This window comes from Ptychodera flava, chromosome 12 (genome assembly GCF_041260155.1).
Source record: "Ptychodera flava strain L36383 chromosome 12, AS_Pfla_20210202, whole genome shotgun sequence".
Lineage (NCBI taxonomy): Eukaryota > Metazoa > Hemichordata > Enteropneusta > Ptychoderidae > Ptychodera > Ptychodera flava.
The window spans coordinates 12582383-12601151 of record NC_091939.1 but is presented as its reverse complement, the minus strand read 5'-3'; the positions used below and the strand labels follow the sequence as shown (position 1 = coordinate 12601151).

Below are 18769 nucleotides of genomic sequence, written 5' to 3'. Positions count from 1 at the left end.
GTTCCTAACATGGCTGCAGATTTTGCACTGCTAGGCTCATTACTTTGTCTCGCAGCATCAGTCTGTGTCAATGTACACAAACACAACACGACAACAGAAAAAGGCACAAGATTCCTAAAAGAAAAGAGACAATTACACGATATGGGTATGTAATATTTATTTGACATTACACTGATGTAACTACATCTCCCGACAACTGGCAGGTCAAAAATCTGCCGACTTGGGTAACATATTCCTTCTGCCATTTGAACTAAAACACCAAATCTTACAGCAGCTGTGGCGTCTCTGAAAACTCTCTACGACTTCGAAATAAGTACACTTGTGAAGTTAAAAGAGACAAAATTGTTCTGACTTGGAATTGTTCATAAATGTCAAGGCACAAAAAAACGATCAACTCACACAAGAGTAAAATCAAAGGTAACCATGACATGATCCTCCTCCCTTCGTCGGTCCTTGCTGGTGATGGGACGACATGGAACACACAAAAAAAGAGTACAGAAAAGATGGAAACAACCCTATCTCTACATCTGATTTTAATAAGATTGGTAAATTCAGGACAAAATAAGATTGTCTCTTGCATGCTGACCAACCTTCATTTTATTAATACTGTAATGACCAAATACATTATTTTACATAGATGTACATTATATATATAGCCTATCTTCAATTTCCAGGCAAATCTTCACACAGATGAAATGTTGCGGTTTTTGTTTTTACAATATCGGTGCAGTGTGCGATGAATGTGAAGATAAATTGAGTTGTGCAGATGAACACCATGGACTTGAATGATACTGACAAGTCTGAAAATTCCAGGTAAAAGATTCAGTGTCTTTCCATAAAAACAAAATGCTCTTGGTTTAAATCTCCTGGAACACTACACCAGGGTGATTTACACTTCTGTCCACACTTCTGATGAGCGTAAAGCTTCACTTTGTATCATATAGTGCAATGAGTTGATATCCTAAAGGGTAATGGTGGTGTAATGACGGCCTCTGAACAGCATTTTGTGACAGCTGTTGACAGTTAATGGGGCAATTTTCCTGTCTTAATTTTCAATACAGCGGTTACCAGTACAGGGCTTGGGTATATCTCTTGTGTTTACAAGGGTCGAAAAGTGCAAGTATCACATATCATTTACTGAAGTTACTACCGGTAATTTTGCTGCTTCCTTGCCTTTCTTGATGCCGTTTACTGAGAACATTGCCAGAGCATATACAATCTGCTCATTATCTACAGTCTGTTGCTTCAAAAACCAAATTTTAAAATTAGAGAATCTTGTGATGAAGAGCTGGAGGTCACAGTTAAAATATAGTGGGATGAAAAAAAACATCCGCTTGGAGAAAATAGCATTGGATGGTAACGCTAATGGACGGAAAGGTTTTGACATGGATGTCTGGTCAGGCCAGAAGCTGCTCAAAGTCTCTTCATCTGTGCACATCAATGAACCTTAGTTGAAACCCTCAATGGATTAAATTGAAGTAAGTGTCTGATGAAACGAAAATCTTATAATAACGTCCACTTATTATTTGCCAAATTCTTGAAAGCAACCTTGATTTACAGTACAAGAATACCTCCTTTTCAGTCATGATGGTTCTCAAATTTTAGATTTTGTAAGTCAAAATTGGCTTTCTGACATCCACATTTCTACATTGCCATTTCACTTTGATACAAAAAATTTTACCACTGTCCAATACGTGCTGAATCTCAAGCTTTGGAACTTGTTTGAGTCAAGGATACTGACATCATTTTCCATATTCAGGTTTGAATGCCTAAAGGCTGTCTTTTGTGATAACATCTGTTATTTCCAGTCATAAAACTTTTTAAAGACTCAGATTTTCAAAAGAGCTGACCCATCATGACGTCAGCCAGTCAATTGTCATTTTTATGTGACATTAAAAAACAGCAGATGCAAGTCACAAATGAGCATGACCATTTACACGGCAACAATTGCTTAGCAACTTTCTGCTATTTTGGTTCAGATGCATTTTGAATGTGTCTCATTATCACTAGAATACCAAATCAAATCAAAAGATTGCCAAAACCTTGATACTATAGCTTGTAGCGCTCATATAGGCAGAATGCAGCTTGGAGACAAATATTCAGAATCAAACATTTTATAGTATTCTTTTTAGTCTACCCCTTGCGAGGGCTCATTTTTATGCTTATGGATTAAATAAAGTTTTCACTGGCTAAGTTTTGTGGAAATTTTGTATTTTATTTTTCCCCATAGAAATAACACTGGGATGGCAGCCATTTTGAAATTTCAAAAAGCGGTAAACATTGGATAATTTGTTTTCTAGTACCAAAAGTTTAAATCTTTCATTTTTCAGGCGTGAAGTACCCCAACTTGAAAAATATATTTGAAAATTCTGTACAGGCAACCGTTGAAAAGCAACCAACATCTGAGATGTCATTATCATTTCTTTATAGTATATCTTTTAATTCATTCATCTTTACAATAACAGATGAAGCTTTCTGCCTGAACAAAGGTGCTGCAGGGCTGGAGGCCTTTTACATGATATGGAAAAGTTTTACGCCTCGCAACAAAATACAACCTCGGTAGAATGTTGCATTCTGGGTGTAAATGTCAATAACCTTTCATGACCTACTTATGAACCTTGATGATATTCTGACTCACGATGGAAATCACCAATTGCAATCAGACTTGGAGCAAATATCACTTGAGCAGGAAATGTAAAACAATGTATGGGGCCATGTTTATGCTTTTATGTGGTGCCATGATTATTGACAAAATGTACAGGCAGCATCGTTGCTTACCTAGAGCCTCCAAGGACTGTAGTTATGGTATGATACCTCAAAAACACTTGCATCTAGCCTTGTGCTCTGATTTTCTGTCATGGTCATAAAACCACTCATTTGACTGTGAAAGGACTCCAAGCCTACAAAATTTACATCACTGGCATCCTCATGAAGTTAATCACTAAATTTGTCCCTCTAGTAATTGGTTATGAATGCCAAGGGAGTTGCTTTTTTTGGGCTTATACTATGCAAAATTACGGCAAACGGCTCAGTCTCTTGTATACTGATAATGCATACACTTTGTAGCTACGCCTGAATGAGTCAGTTTCACCAGTATGCCACTTAAGTTATTTTTCTAGGCTTGAGTTGTTTCACCATCAAATGATCAGTTTTATGGCTTTGATATAAAATTAGAACATTTCACTGGATGCAAGTCTAGGGGTGTTATACCAAATATCAAATCCATGGAGTGTTTATGGATGACATTGCTGCTCTCCTGGAATTTGGAATCTGTGAGCCTCTGTGTAAGTGCCGTACATATAATAAAATTTGGTTTATTTCAGAATTTCAACTCATGCTACTTATTACAAATGCTACTTATAACACGTTCATTTTCATTCTCATATTGGGGCTATCGTTATTACAGAGTTTATTTTGGACAATACAATATCATGCATTGAAAACACTATTACAGATAGTACAGATAAAAATTGCTGGACAAGTCAAGCATAAAGTAGTTTGTTCCGTAGCTTGACATCACAAAATGTAACTTCAATTTGTACAGAAATGTCAGAAGCATTTTGAACTGTTTTTGATCAGCACATATCAGACAAAGTGTTTTGGTAAGACCAAGAATGGGTTCATGTCAGTCTCAATTCTGGCTGTTTGTCTTTGTCCATGAATTCCATGGCAATAAAGTAACTGTCCTATAGGTATCTCTAGCCTGTATGCCAAACTAGTGCTTTTATACCAAAATAGTGAGTTGTAAATACGTCAGGAGGATAAACTATCTCCATGGTTTTTGCATGCTCCAAACTATGAGGATTACTTTTAGCCGACAGAATCAAGAGGGACACCACCACAAATCAGACAGTAATATTTAGATGCACTGATTGGTTGATATCTGAACTGAAGAAAATAACTGAATTTAAAAAACCTAATGTGTTCATTCTGGCTGGCCTGTACATTATCATATGAACTTTGACCTTTTCACAAGAATGTTCTGAGTGCCACTGAAGTGTATCCTTATTTGTTCAAGAAAGAAAGCCCCCCAAATGTAATAGTTGTTTTCATGACCCAATAAAAATTTGTTAAAAAACCCTTGAAATCAAGTACTACATAATTTATATTTAAAAAGAAAGTTTGCGTTGCTTGCATATATACAACAGCAACATTACTACTGGGGACAAAAACTAATCTTTACAAAGTTCAATCACAGACCCTTTAAGATCCATGGTTCTATTCATCGATCATATATCAACAAATCTCTCAGTAATTTTCCTGAGAAAATTAAAATCTCAAGTACACTTTGGCCGTTGTCGATGATAATTTGGCACTAATAATGACAAACAGCTGAAAGATCTTGAATTCTTTCTACTAGACACAACTGGAAACAATAATTTTTTGCCAGTTCTGTTTCACAGCATTCACAGACTGATTTTTAGGCTACCATAGCCAAATAAACCTTGATCTTTTTTGAGCATTAAAAAAATGCAGAAAAAACAACAACATTTCTCAGAAATATATTTCATGAAACGCTTTCACTTGTAGGTGCATCAAGGCCACTAGAGTTTCTTTTAGGATGAGGCTGGCGAACAAAAGTACACTTAACAGCCACAACACGCAGAGTGATATCAATACAAGATTTCACCAAGGGATCACATCACATCACACCGGCAGTGAAAGAATTCAGTTCTACATTATTTGGATTACAGTTCAGATGCTATGTTTGCTCCAGATTAATACTACACGGTGGAGTTAATTCTTTGTGATGGAGATCTGTTCTCACCACAGCACTTCTCAAAGCAGTCTGTATCATCAATATTCAAATGTTTGAGCAAACACACATCTGCATTACGATTTGCCAGTAACCACTCACAAGAAAGATTTGTTCACGATAGCATGCATTTTAACCTCCCATTTCTCTTTCTAAATTACAATCTGATACTACGTTTTAATCCTAATCATTTCAATGACTAGTTCAACAAGATTCATTACCATTTTACAAAAATATTGTTTTCGTATGATACACTCATATTTGTCATTGTGGATCTGGTGCTGTTAGTAACTCCAGAGGTTGCACTGCGATCCACTATGATGTAAATCTAAATCAGAGGGTGACCCGCACCTTGCAATGTTAGCCTTGCACCAATTGGTCCAGAACTCTCTTTTGCTCCAATCTATGTAATACGCAACCAATCACAAAGCGTGTTTCTCAAATCAAGCATCAATTAGTTTCTATGTCTTTTTGTAGGCAGCTCGACCATCTAGTTTCAAAAAAAAGACTGAAATCCACACCATTTGTCAAACTGTATCGGAGAACTGCTTCCCTGGGCTGCTTCAGTCTTCCTTTTCCTTGCGCAATCCTTGCAAAAAATTTCGCACAACTTCTTGAGTTGTTTCTGGCTTGTGTTTGGCTAGGTCCTCTAGGACGTCTTTGGGACCTTCAATTTTCTCTCGCAAATGATTCCAGTTGGTCAGAATTTGATGAAACTCTACGACTTTGCTGAAATCCCCCAGTGAATTGTACAATTTGATAAGTCCCCTGTAGTCATATTCAAGTCCACTGTATCCGGCTCCGAACAATTTCTTTCCTGTGGATAAAAGAAACATTTTACAAAATCACACTCTAACTTATACACAATATTTTCGCATAAGTTCACACTTGAAAGTGCCATTAAATATGTGATCTTTCTCATATAAATAAATGCTGTTATTGTATTTTCAGTTGTGACTGTTGTGACTGTTGAAAACCAGGTACAATAGTTGAAAGAAAGAAAAAAGAGGCAGACATAATATTTGAAAACCGATATGACATGTAAAAGCTACTAATACATATTCAACAAAATAATGAATGAACTAGTTGGTTATGGGGTAGAAAAAAGGATCAAAACCTATAGAACTGCTATATTTAGTCACTGATAAAAACTTTGAGATATTTTGAAATTGTTGTATGCATTGTTTGTGTGTTTACAAGAAACAGTGATTGAATACATACTGGTATGTTCTTATTGCAAGACAAGAAGCAAAGACATAGGATACTAGTACCGGTACTAGAAGGCTGTTGAATTTTTACACAAACAACAGAGTGGAAAAAAATATGAAGCAATTTGAAGAATGAGTAAATGAGATTGAGAAAGTGGCCTTATAAGATACAAATGCTTGGTTGAAATACTGGCCATTACATGTTTATTGGTGTGCAAACCTAATGCAAATCTAATTTCAACACTCAAATGAAACCATCTTTGTCCACTGGTTTGATGTATTTTGTAGCATCAATTTTCCAGGTAACTAAAGCTCATGCTTTATGTAAATGTACTGTTACATGTCTAACTGACAAAAAACCCAAATAAACACAAACAGCGACCTTTACCAACACATGCATAAAAGGTTTCCATCACTTCCAGCAAGATGTCGAGTCATTTAAATCTGAGGTATTGTAGCCTTACCTATTGCTATAGACCTAAGATAGAGCTGTTCAGCTTCTCCATACAGGTTCATGTCATAGTTATACAGGGATGCTAGGTGTCCCACTGACAACGCTACCTCGTAATCCTCCTCTCCAAGCAGCTTCTCTTTGATTTCAATGGCCTTTATGTGCATCTCCTCTGCTTCCTGCCATGCAAACATAAATGTGAACGATGGAACATTTGAATGGCTGAAGACATGATGTGAAGGATGGTGACTCCAATTGCACATAGAAGGTAGCATAAAATGAAAAATCCTCATCTTGAACTTTGTTGCTGTTTGAATATTTTAGTCAAGCATCTGTCACCAGAAACAGTAAGTATTCTCCCAAACTTGGAAAGACAGAGGGGTGGCAAATCTACACAACAATGCACAATTTGCATATTCTTTTCTTGTGAAAATGTATTCGTTTGTATGGTTATTAACAGATGAATAGCTTGCTTGAAAAAAGGGAGTGGCTCAACCCTAAAAATCCCCTGTAGAGAACCCTGAGTGAACACATGCACTAATATCTCTCACAGATTAGTTCACATGTTCCTCCTCTTAATTTTCAGAATTTCTTAATGGCAATAACACATGTTTGGTAAAAATAAAAGTAAATCTGACTATAGTATCTTATTTTTGACAAGAGGAAGCTTATAAATTTCACTAAAATCAGCCAAATTCATTGAACCTTACTCCCCTAGTTCTACCTGAATACGTTCAACAGTTTTGGGGTTGTGCTGAAGTCAAGAGGTGAAAAGATTCAACTGCTTCACGCTGGATTCCCTGTGAACAGGTCCACTATCAACATTGATACCTATGAGTTTGGGCTAAACCATTGGTGTGCAAGGGTTAAACAAGGAGGCTTTGGGTGATAAAATATCTTCCTCTTCATTAGAAACTTCAGCAATTGGCTTAAAATTGAGACATTTCTGAAAAAAGCATCTAGAAAAAAACTGTTGCTGATAAAACCTGAAGTCAAACAAAACACTATGACCTTCTCACCTTGAATCGATGCATAGATTGGTAGAGTCTTCCTAAATTACCATAATGTTTGGCAGTTTGCACATTGATTTCTCCAAATGCTTTCTTTGCTAGGTTGAGGGAGGAAAGGTGAAGCTCCTGGGCTTCGTGTAGAAGTTTGGACTCTGTCTCCTTGTTGTGACTGTCAATGGCAATCTCCTCAAGAATCAATGCTGTGTAGAAATTACAGTATCAATACAATATCAATGGAGATTTAGTGCTGTCCAAGTAATTCATTTTACTGGATAAATGTATGGAATGAAGTTAATGAATCTGTGTGTAAGTTTTCAAACTGACTACATCTCCTCCTTCTAGCAACTCTCTGTTTATGAAGAACATAGGGCCAAAGTCCCTGAGGCTACTATAGACATACGAAATTAAGTATTTCCTGACTGTATGAAATTATCTCACTAAGGTCATCCTAGGGACCTGTAAACCAAATATTAAAGCTGTCTGACTAGCGGTTTTGAAAAAACAAGCGACTCAACAGTTGACAGAGCTCTGCTGTGTTATGTAGAGAATAACCTTTTGTGACACATGTATTGATGAAGAAGGTGGATATCTTTGATAGCTCATTTCAGGATGGCCTGACCAAAAATAGAAAAAAAAAATTCTGTAAAAATACAGATTTGCATATTTCATCACAATTTGAACAAATCTAAGTTTGGTGGTCCCTAGGGACCTGTATACCAAATAACAAAGCTGTCTGCCCAGCGGTTATGAAGAAGAAGATTTTTTACCAAAAACGCCTTTTTTGGCATTAATTTGTCTATTTTCAACAATATCAAAAAATTAAAAAAAATAGTTTCTCAAAATCATATTTTTCATCTACACAACAAATATCAAATCAGTAAGTACTGCGGTTCTCAAGATATTTGAGTGGACGGACGCCTCACAAACGGACATACATACATACATACATACATACATACATACATACATACATACAGACTGACGACAGACGCCGGACGGATACCCATCCCAATAGCTTCTATAGACTATAGTCTATAGTAGCTAATAAAACAATATATTGTTAACCTTTATCATTCACTTTTCTGACTATTTGAATGTTCTGGTTAGTTCATTAATTTCTGGCTGCCCAGACAGATAATATCATATCTTTGGATTTTTTCAGGGTATTGTTTCACGTACACATACCTTATTACTGCTTTGAGGGTCAAAAAGAAGGTTGGCAATCTGTTTTATTTCTGTTTGCAGTGAACATAATCAGCTGACAAGCCCACAACGTTAAAATGGACAGAAGGCTTATGCAAATATAGATATTAATAATAACATTTGAAAACCAGACAGCATTGTTGATAAAATGTACATTTGTACAATGGTACAAACTACCGTTACAGTAGTCAGTTACATGGCTTCTAATTGTTAGTGTCAATGGTTTTGTTTATGATTATTTGATCCAAAACAATAAATATAACTGATTTTGTATGATTTATGCAGACCCTAGGGAAACCATGGCATTGATGAAAAACTGCTGTTCTCTGATTCCTGCTAAAATTGGCAGTAAAACAAGAGACATGATTTCACACAGGTTTACCTTTGACCCTTTTGCAAGATGCTAAGAGTAAATGATCTTCTGGTAGAATTTGAGTTATTATATCAATAGCCTTCTCTGCATGGGTACTGCAAAACAAAGAAAGGAAAAATCAAAAATTTCACCAACTGACTGAGAGAAACGTAAGAAATCACACATTCCACTATGGCTTGAATAAATCATGATGAAATCTGCCCAGAGTGAACTCAGTACACATGATGATATTTCTCAGTGAAATTATACCTGGGTAGACAGTACTTCATCCGTGATACTTCAGACAGGAGAAAAATCCTTGAAATCCCAGAAGTTGTTTCATGTCCTCCTGGGTAGTGCAACATACAAACATACTTGACTGCCTACAGTGATTTTGACAAAGACTTTGATTTCACTGTGAAAATTCTTTTCTAATGATGTTACTTCTCAGTAAGTCGAGGAAAGAAAGCAATTCCCACAGTATTGTCAGCTGTGCAGGCTGTGCTTGCTACTTTCTGTTTGCACACTACCCGTAATTGAATACTCTCTTTTTTCTCCATAACACGTGCAAAAGTGTCAACATTTTGATTTAATGAAATATATCATTTTCATGTAAATGTTACCTCCTGTGAAATTACTTCTAAACCTCTTCTCTGTATTCACCGTAGCTAGATCTTGCACTCACAGTAGCTAGGTCTAACCTCTCTATGTAACTTAGATGGACTACCCTATACATCCCAAATTACCTTATGAACAGGTCCACAATCCTACTTGATACCTATGTGTGTGGGCTAAACCATGGTGGTGAACAGGTTAAACTACGGACTCTGTTTTTTTACAGACACTGGTACTTACTGTGCATCGTAAAATTTTCCTGAGCTGTACTGATGGACGTATGATGAATATGCTAAGTCTTCATGTGCTATGGCCACATGGATATTGCACCCACTGAAAACTGCAATTCGAATATTCAATGCTGTCTGGAATACAATCATGTTTTGACAGAAAAAAAAAGCAACATTGCAATTAACGAAAATTTGCTGTGAAAGGAACCAAAACAGGGAAATAATTTACATGTTTTATTACATCTTGACCGTACTATTGTAAAAATATTCTAAAGATACAAAGGATTACAACTAAAAGTTATTCAATATCATTGCTTTTGGGATCTATACCTAGGGCTACTAACAACAGAGATGTGTGATTCTGCCACCACACTGTCTCAGTGCATACGTCCACCTATCTAATTGATGACAATAGGGCTGTATCAGAGTCCCAGGAGTAAAAGGATAAAACTTTGTGAAAAGTTCACACAAAAAACACTAACATACTGGATAGTGATGTGATTTAGAGTGAGTGAAGGTCAGGCGTTACTTGCTCTGCATTTATCAATTTCTTCCTTTTAACCAAATCTGACATATTGTTGCTGAAACTTGAAAATGTAACATTCATTGATCAATGACCCAATATGACCTGATGTGTGTCTGCATTTAAAATTGATGAAAACCCATTTTATATGTTCCATTCTGGGGTAAGAGTACCATCTCTCATACATTATTTACATGCATGTATGTCATGATATATTTATATCAATATTCTTATTAATATTTAAGTAAGAACTATTGTCCATATGTACTTTTCTTTCTCTAGTAAGTGTACATGTGCTTGTCATGGATATGTCTCATATGGAGGCAGGAGAGTGCATATGTGTGTGTTTGCACTGCACTGTGTGTCAGTGTCTGGTTGTGTGCAGAGAGCCTTTTGGTCATAAGATACCCATACATGTTTTCAAAACACCCTGTTTTGTACTGGACGTTATACTTACATAACAAGGCAGTATAAAACAAACCACAGAACATACAAGTTCTGACAATTTAATATACAGACCAAGTACAGAGGGTTCAAATCATCAACCCTCACTTTTTGCCAGAAAATGACGGTGTATTTCTTGCCCTGGTAATGTCACAAAAACACTTCAAATGCATATGGCAAATGTTGCTTCTCTCTCTATTTACCAAAATGCTAGGGATGTAAAACAAGGCCTAATAACTGTCTGAACATGAACTGTATTTCAGACTACTTGCAGCTTCTACTTTTGATAATTCAGGTAATTTTTACATGTAAACAGTCCTGAAAGTCAGCATTGATAACTAAATTACATATCTTTCTCAACGTTCAATAATTTCTTAGGATCTTTTCATTTCAGTTCACAGTGAATGAACGGAGACAATGTTTTCAACTCAATATTGATATTTGTGTGTGTCCAATGATACATACTTGAAATGATGAGGCATACAATATAATCAATTTATTGGGGAAATTTCCTTAGTCATATATAATTTTGGTCTAACCTTGTGTTGCCTTCTGAACAAAATTGAAGGCACAAGTTACAGTTTCTCTTTGGCCGCAATTAGGAAAACTTCTTCTGGGATGTGCTCATCATTATTCTTCTGTTCACTGAGTGTTGAGATGTAACCATGGCAACATACCCTTTTCAACAACACATTTTGCCAGTGTTTCTCACTTGAGAATTAAGCCCCATGTGTTTCCTTTCTTTTAACGTCAAAAGGTTAATGTCAGTCTGACAATCAAGTGACAGACAATTTGTGATTATCGTTTCTCCATGGATAATATGACATAGAAATTACACTACTTTTAGCAATTATTGTTGTCCCGAGAGAAATGCTTGGAGACTTTCAGATAAAACTAGAACTGTGAAATGTTCATCTCTACAACTTGATTCTTGGGGTGTTGTTGTAATTTATAATGATTCATGATTACAAGGCAAATTATCTGTCATGAACATTGGTGAGATAGTGTTCTATAAAACTCGTTAATATGAGCTAATACAGGAATCCTTCACAAATATCATATAATTTTTATAGAGATGTGATTTTCTACATCTTCAAATATAACCAGGGGAAGAAGCCAATTTTTCAAATATTCTTCAAATAGTATATGGAACTTTGTACCACTATGTATGTACTGTATACAAAATACATCTTTTGAAAAATGTGTACTCAGTAGTGGTTTCACATCCTCTAATCAAGAACCTCTTTTAACCCTTTCACCCCCAGTTCCCTGTATACAGGTCCAACTTTACCATAGAAAACAATGGATTTTGGACAAACCATGGTGGTGAAAGGGTTGAACCTTTGAGTGCCACAATAAATTGTAGACTACAACAATGACAGTTTTTTTCAGATCCTGACACTTTTCAAATTTTTCCCACAATTTTGATTAAAAACTGTAGCCCATGAAAAGTTATCTATTTGGCGTAACACTATCAAAAAAATCACAGAAAAATTCAGAAAAATTTTTAAAATATTGCCATGAAAATTTGGTTGGAAAAATTGCAACATTCAAAGGGTTAAATTGGGGCATTTCCTTTGTTGCATTATTAGTCCATCCATACTTTGTTTATTAATCTGATTATAATTCTAGATCTGGCGATTCTATTTCTTTATCAAGGATCATGCAAGACATGACAGAACAAACAAACAAATGAAAGTCACTGACCTCTGACCTCATCCTGATCAACCAATCACAAGATAACACATGGAGAATTTGAATTCAGAATTTCAATAATCCACAACTATGGACTAACAGACTCACCTGATATACAATAACAGACTGTGTTATTGAGTCCACATTGAGTAAATAGAAACCATAGTCCAGCAGAGCATCAGCATATTTTGGATGACGCGTACCAAAGTGTTCTCTGTGACAAGAAATACAAAGAAATATAAATAGATTGGTAGGGTAACAATTTGTGACAATTGTTACAAAGTGTGGTATAAAAAAAATACAAATGTATAAGTGCGGTAACCGTCTTCCACAATTATTTTGCGAAGTGTGTTTGAAACAAATTGATTGGCAGGGTAATAATCTTTGATAATTATTTCAATGTGTCTTATAAAATAAATACAGATACATAAGTGCTGTAACCATCTTTGACAATTATTTTACGAATGTCCTATAATATAACTATGAATTAGATGAGTACTATAGCAATCCTACAAAATATATTTCAGGTCTGTTTTTCTTTTTTTGAATAATTTCAACTTTATTATCAACATAGCAGCATGTTCGTAAAGTATATTCTTAATTCACTTGTTTGTGAGTAAAACTACACTCCCTGTAATTCATGTTTAATATAATCATGTGAATACAATTCAATTCTTTTTCACTACATCATACAGAATGTCATGTTAAATCTCTATGGAAATTCCTCATATTCCTATTTTCATTTTCATTATATATCTTTAAATTTTTTATTGTTGCTTTTGTGATCCATATGTCTTTTTGTAATCCTAAATATTCTGAACTGAAATGTCCAGGATATTGAATGAGAAGAAAACTAAACAATGTAACTGATCTAATGTGTACTGTAAAATGTGTTTCAATGGCTTGACCTTATTGATCTTGTGTCTAACTAACCATAAACAACATCCTGAATTGCTATTGATGCCTAGAAGTTTTTGTTAATCCTTTTCCATGCACTGGAATTACCTGTAAATTCTCTTTTGAGCCCAGGGCATACCAAAAACATGGGAATATTCAAGACAGCTACAACTGCCTAACATATAATTTTGATGTCTCCAAAATATACATGCATATTCATACTGTTAGTGGGCATTGCACACTGATGACATATTATATGAAACTTGTGAAAGATAGTTTGATCTATATGGTCATCAAAATTAGAGATGCTTTCGATTTTCGTAAGTCTAGTAATTGAAAGCTCACGTAACTGACTATAAGATGAATTTATTATTTTAAATCCAGCGACTTTTTTTAATTCTTCATATAAACATTTTTATTTCTTACAGATATCATAGGTGTGTCAGTCTCAGTCTAGTACATGATGACATTCAGAAACACACGATCCATGTGAAATATTGAATGTTAATACATGTACATGCACTGACCTCAAAAATTACAGCATTGAATTTCTGAACTGTGAACATTTGACTTTAAAACAGAACGTCACTCAGATATAACCATGATATGTTTTTAAATCTATCATACAAATATCTTTACACATGACCTAGCTTTCTGTATCTCCTTTTCCATTATATAATCATATCGATCACTCCATAAGGTAGATAATAACATATATGGAGAGAATTGTAAAGTTTGATAGATATCTAGAGAGAGATATCTAAAGTAGGTATATATTCTTCCTCTGGCAAATTTGTTGTTAAAATGTAAATTTCACCATTGATTCAATGTTTAACCCTTTCAACACCATGGTTTGGTCCAAACCTATAGTTATCATTGGTGAGTGTGGACCTGCTTACAGGGAATGGGGGGTAAACAGGTTAATTATGTGTTAATTTCCTAGATTAAAAGAGACTGATGGTAAGGATTAAGTCCTATACCAATTCCTGTACATTTTTAATTTAAAAAGTATATTTATTTACAGATTCACTCATTGCATGTCATTTGGTTACTAATTCATCAAGTATACTGGATTCCAATAAAAGCATACATATAATACGCCTCATCTACTCTGCATTCAAATTTTCAGGTTTCAAGAAGACAACAGAGAAACAATCCAATTGTAGTAATTTGTAGTATAATGGTGCTGTTACTATAGCAATATTTCAGGTAACAGTATTGCACATATTGTGTAACACCTCTGAAATCTTGTTTTCTAAACATGTGAAAAGCAATAACTGTATCTTACAGTGAATACTTTTCTATATACATTGTCTGATACACAGTTAGTCATTGAAGAGGAGCTTTCTCTAATTCAGCTGATGACTCAATCAGAAACCACTGAGTAATATCTTTGTCATACAAATCTGGTTAAAATACTTGTTCAGTTCAGTTTCTTTTTGTTTCTAGTTGTACACTTCTCCTGACATGATTGTTTTAAGCAGGGAAAGAGGTTTTACTGTGAGACTCTCTTATTTGACCTGTTTAACCCTTTTGAGCGACAAAGTCAATATGGTCGCCCTTATAAAAATATACGTCAGTCAATTTTTGTCAGATTTTTGGCAAAATTTTGATAAAAAACTGTGGCTAATGAAATGTTGTGATCATATGGCTATCATTACCAAAATTATCAAAAATATTACAGAAAAGTTCATAAAAATTGGTAAAATGTTGCACTAAAATTTTTGCGGGTGGGGGGAAAAAATACAGCACTCAAAGGGTTAAGCCACACTCCCTGTAAAAAGGTCACTCCCAATTGATAACAATGGCTTTGGACCAAACCATAGTGCTGAAAGGGTTAAAAATCATGTAGGAGTCTTTCACATTTAAAAACCCCTCCACTTTTCTTGAAATTTGACACAATGAAAATTGTTGCACACACTTATAACCATGAATCCTTCCAACTTGCCCATGTAACTATCAAACGATCCACTTACAAGAAAATGTGGTAAAGGGGTGTTGAACAAAATATTATAGTTTCCCTAGCGATGCCATAACAAGTGTGCATGCACACGCATGTTCACCTACTTGTGCACATACTTGTATAGAGATAATTACATTAGATTTCTGTAATGTGGTAATCAGAATTATCTTTGTTGACGGTGTATCAGTACCCTTAGTACACCATCAATTTGAACAACACTGACAGCTGTTATATGTATATCCTTAATTAACAGATTTTGCCTGTTACAGACTATCTCCTTTCTTCCAAAAATCTGTCACATAGAATTTGCCAACATACACCCATACTTTTGAAGATGGCACCGAACATTACTGTCCTTTAGGAGCCCTGGGGCTGTCTTCTGATCACTATTCACTGACTGTAGAATGAGGTGACGCTCTTGTCAACTTCAAGTGACAGTGAAACTTGAAATTTTAACCCCTGGGAATATTTTACTATGCAAATGAATATCACAGAATTTTTTTCATACTATTACGGGGAATTCTATTCATCTTCATCATCTTCATCATTTTCTGGTAAAAATTATGCTAGTATTCGTGTCAGTTGAAGGCTGTCACAATAAATAACAGTTAACTGCTATCATTTGAAATTCATATATGCGGTTGAATCGACACTTTGCGTTGTGATTTTTATGTTCTGAGTACTGAAGATAACCTCTCTAAAGATGCATTACTGATTCTTCTCACACTTTACATCTGACTGCAATGAATACAAATACATCTGTAAAGTCATAAAATGGATAATATTAACTGGCTTACATTTGGGATGCTGGTTTAAAATTATGATGGAATGATTGGAAAATATCAATATTCATTTTAATGAAATCAAGCTAACACTGCAACAAAATGAAGGCTGACACATTTCTCATCCTTTCCATCTTATGAAAATTTATAAAACTGAAATCACGTTTAAACCTGTGTGACAGACCCACAATTGACAACAATTATTGCTAAAATGACAGAAAACTACCAAGAAGTAAAATAAATTAGGGAATTGATGATCTCTGTTTGCAAACAAAATAATCAGATTATACATTCCACTATAATTACATGCCCTGATAAATGCAAGGTTACTCATTTATATTTACTCCATGATAAAAATGAGGATACATGGGCGGGTTGATATTTGTTTTGGATTTAGAATTGACCATCATTGCATTACATGAAGACTCTCCATGTTAAGTCTTTTACCGGTGCAGACACATCAACAACCCATTTTAATAAAAGCACAAAGCAATTACCAGTACACTAATTGCAGATAAACTGCCTGTGAATATTGAAACATCTTGCTGATGGAATTTATTGCCATGGCTGCCTGTGGTTTAGAAACTGAATGAAGCTGTATTGCCCAGAACAAAAGTGATTACATATCATTATTTAACAATAAGTCACAATAGCCATGTACCGTTATCACATTTATATCACAGCAAACAGTGTTAGGAAACATTGCTGACATTCCGAGGTGCTTACAAATATAATAACGTCCACTAGAATTGGGTTTCAGTGCCTGTGCATTAGCAAAACCTACAAACCTGGTGATGTAACAGGTGATGATTATGATCCGCCACAAAAAACGTACAGAGCAAATTGTGATCAATTTTTTAAAATCAAAGTGGGTTATGATGTAAAATTTTCATGCGCATATAAGAATCAGCTGTTTTTCATGTTGGTCTTTGACAGTTTTGCAAAACTATCCTCCAATGCAAGATTCACATTGGAATTATTTAAAATATTGATTCAAAAAAAAAGTTAGCACGGGTTTGCCAAGAACGATCTGTTGCTGAGTTGTCAACTGTACAATCACGGCTACTTTATGACAAAGAATCTCTCTTACATTCCAAACAGACAAGACTGCAGAACCCTGGGCCCACGCTATGCTGCAGAACAATTCAAGATCATCAGACAGGGTATGGTTGAATTTTACTACCACTAAAGCCACCCCAAGACAACTACTGAATGCTAGCGTGAGGACAATGATGGACTAGTGATCTTCAGATGTGTTTATCACTTTAAAATTATTATTTTTCAAAACATATCAACCTGCTCTAATCTGAAATGGACAGAACATTCGTAGGAAAGCCAGATGCATATTCAGCATATGAAACGTTCTGAAGCAAGTGAGTGGGATATTCCTTGCAACGACACAATCAATGGCAACATGTCAATTTTTATTTCAGACTTACCTCGTCAAGTAGACGGCATGCTTGATAAGCATCTCAGCTTTTTTAAACTCTCTTTTCACCACGCACACCTTAGAGGCTTGCCTCAGAACATCGACGATGGCTTTCACAGGCATACATGGAGTAATTTCACACAGTGATTCCACGCACATTTTGAAAGCCTGAGGGGAATTGAATGAAAGGAGGAAAAAAGGAGGTGACACACTTTGTCGTACAAATCAGCTTGCTCATGCTAATTTATCAGCTGCCATCAATCATGTGCCACTGACATGAACACCTTACACATGTATTGAGAGAGCTAATGTTGTAGAAAACTGGCTTCAAATGCAGCATCAACTTTGACACATTGGAATCATCAGACAAAATGTAGTACATGTTGAAGTTCTATATTGATATCAAATCATACAAATGATGTTCTAGAGCTCCTCAGGTTAAATCAGCAAATTACTCTATGCAGTACTCATCTGCAATGCATACAATATACACAACGTTTTCATATAATTAAACTCAACTTGAAAACAAACATATCAACCATAACCACATTTAAAATTGCAGTTTCCTCAAATATTAGTACGCAAAAATCATCACTCTTGTGGAAGGCATGAAAAAATAGAAAATTTGCCCATCCCCTCATGAAGAAGTTTATCATCTTTCACTAGAACAGAATGTTTGCTTGCTGCCTAAAAACTAAAGTTCAAGATTAAGGATGTCTTCATTAAAGTACTCATGATGTTTCAAGTTTGACCATTACACGGAAATTGCCAGAACTTTCATCAGCAATTAAAAACCTTTATGTTATTCACTTCTTTGACTCCCTATAGCATGTTGAAATACCCAATATTCTGCTCAACATTTCAACACAGCCAATTGCTGTAAACTGGACACACATACTTATTGTTAATGAGCTATTCCCATTCCAGACTTTATTCATTTTGAACATGTAGTGATGTGTAATGTTGTATTGCTAAAGTTTGTGATATACATTCAAGTAAACTTATCATGCATATCATACGATGATATGATGCACACATTGGCAGAAAACATGACTACAATGCTACAGTGTTACATCATACATGTCAACAATTATACTGAAATAACGTAAGCAAAGCTACAGCTCCATTTAAATGGAATTTTATCACAGAGCAAAAGGTTTTCTGTTCAAGAAATGTTACTGCAGCTGCAGCCATTGTTTTGTTGTCCGGGT

At 35.2% G+C, this 18769-nt stretch overlaps 1 protein-coding gene across 1 annotated transcript in view; it reads right to left on the bottom strand.

Annotated features, from left to right (window-relative positions):
• Window positions 1–142: 142 nt before the first annotated feature.
• The window catches only part of LOC139145037 (amyloid protein-binding protein 2-like), a 34665-nt gene continuing 16038 nt past the window's right edge, over window positions 143–18769 (bottom strand). The window contains exons 6-12 of the mRNA XM_070715959.1: window positions 17569–17726; window positions 12596–12701; window positions 9836–9960; window positions 9011–9096; window positions 7435–7625; window positions 6429–6594; window positions 143–5573 (exon numbers count right to left, since the gene is read on the bottom strand). Coding sequence (XP_070572060.1) covers window positions 5320–5573; window positions 6429–6594; window positions 7435–7625; window positions 9011–9096; window positions 9836–9960; window positions 12596–12701; window positions 17569–17726 — 1086 coding nt within the window. The 3' untranslated portion in view covers window positions 143–5319. The remainder of the gene's footprint in view (window positions 5574–6428; window positions 6595–7434; window positions 7626–9010; window positions 9097–9835; window positions 9961–12595; window positions 12702–17568; window positions 17727–18769) is intronic.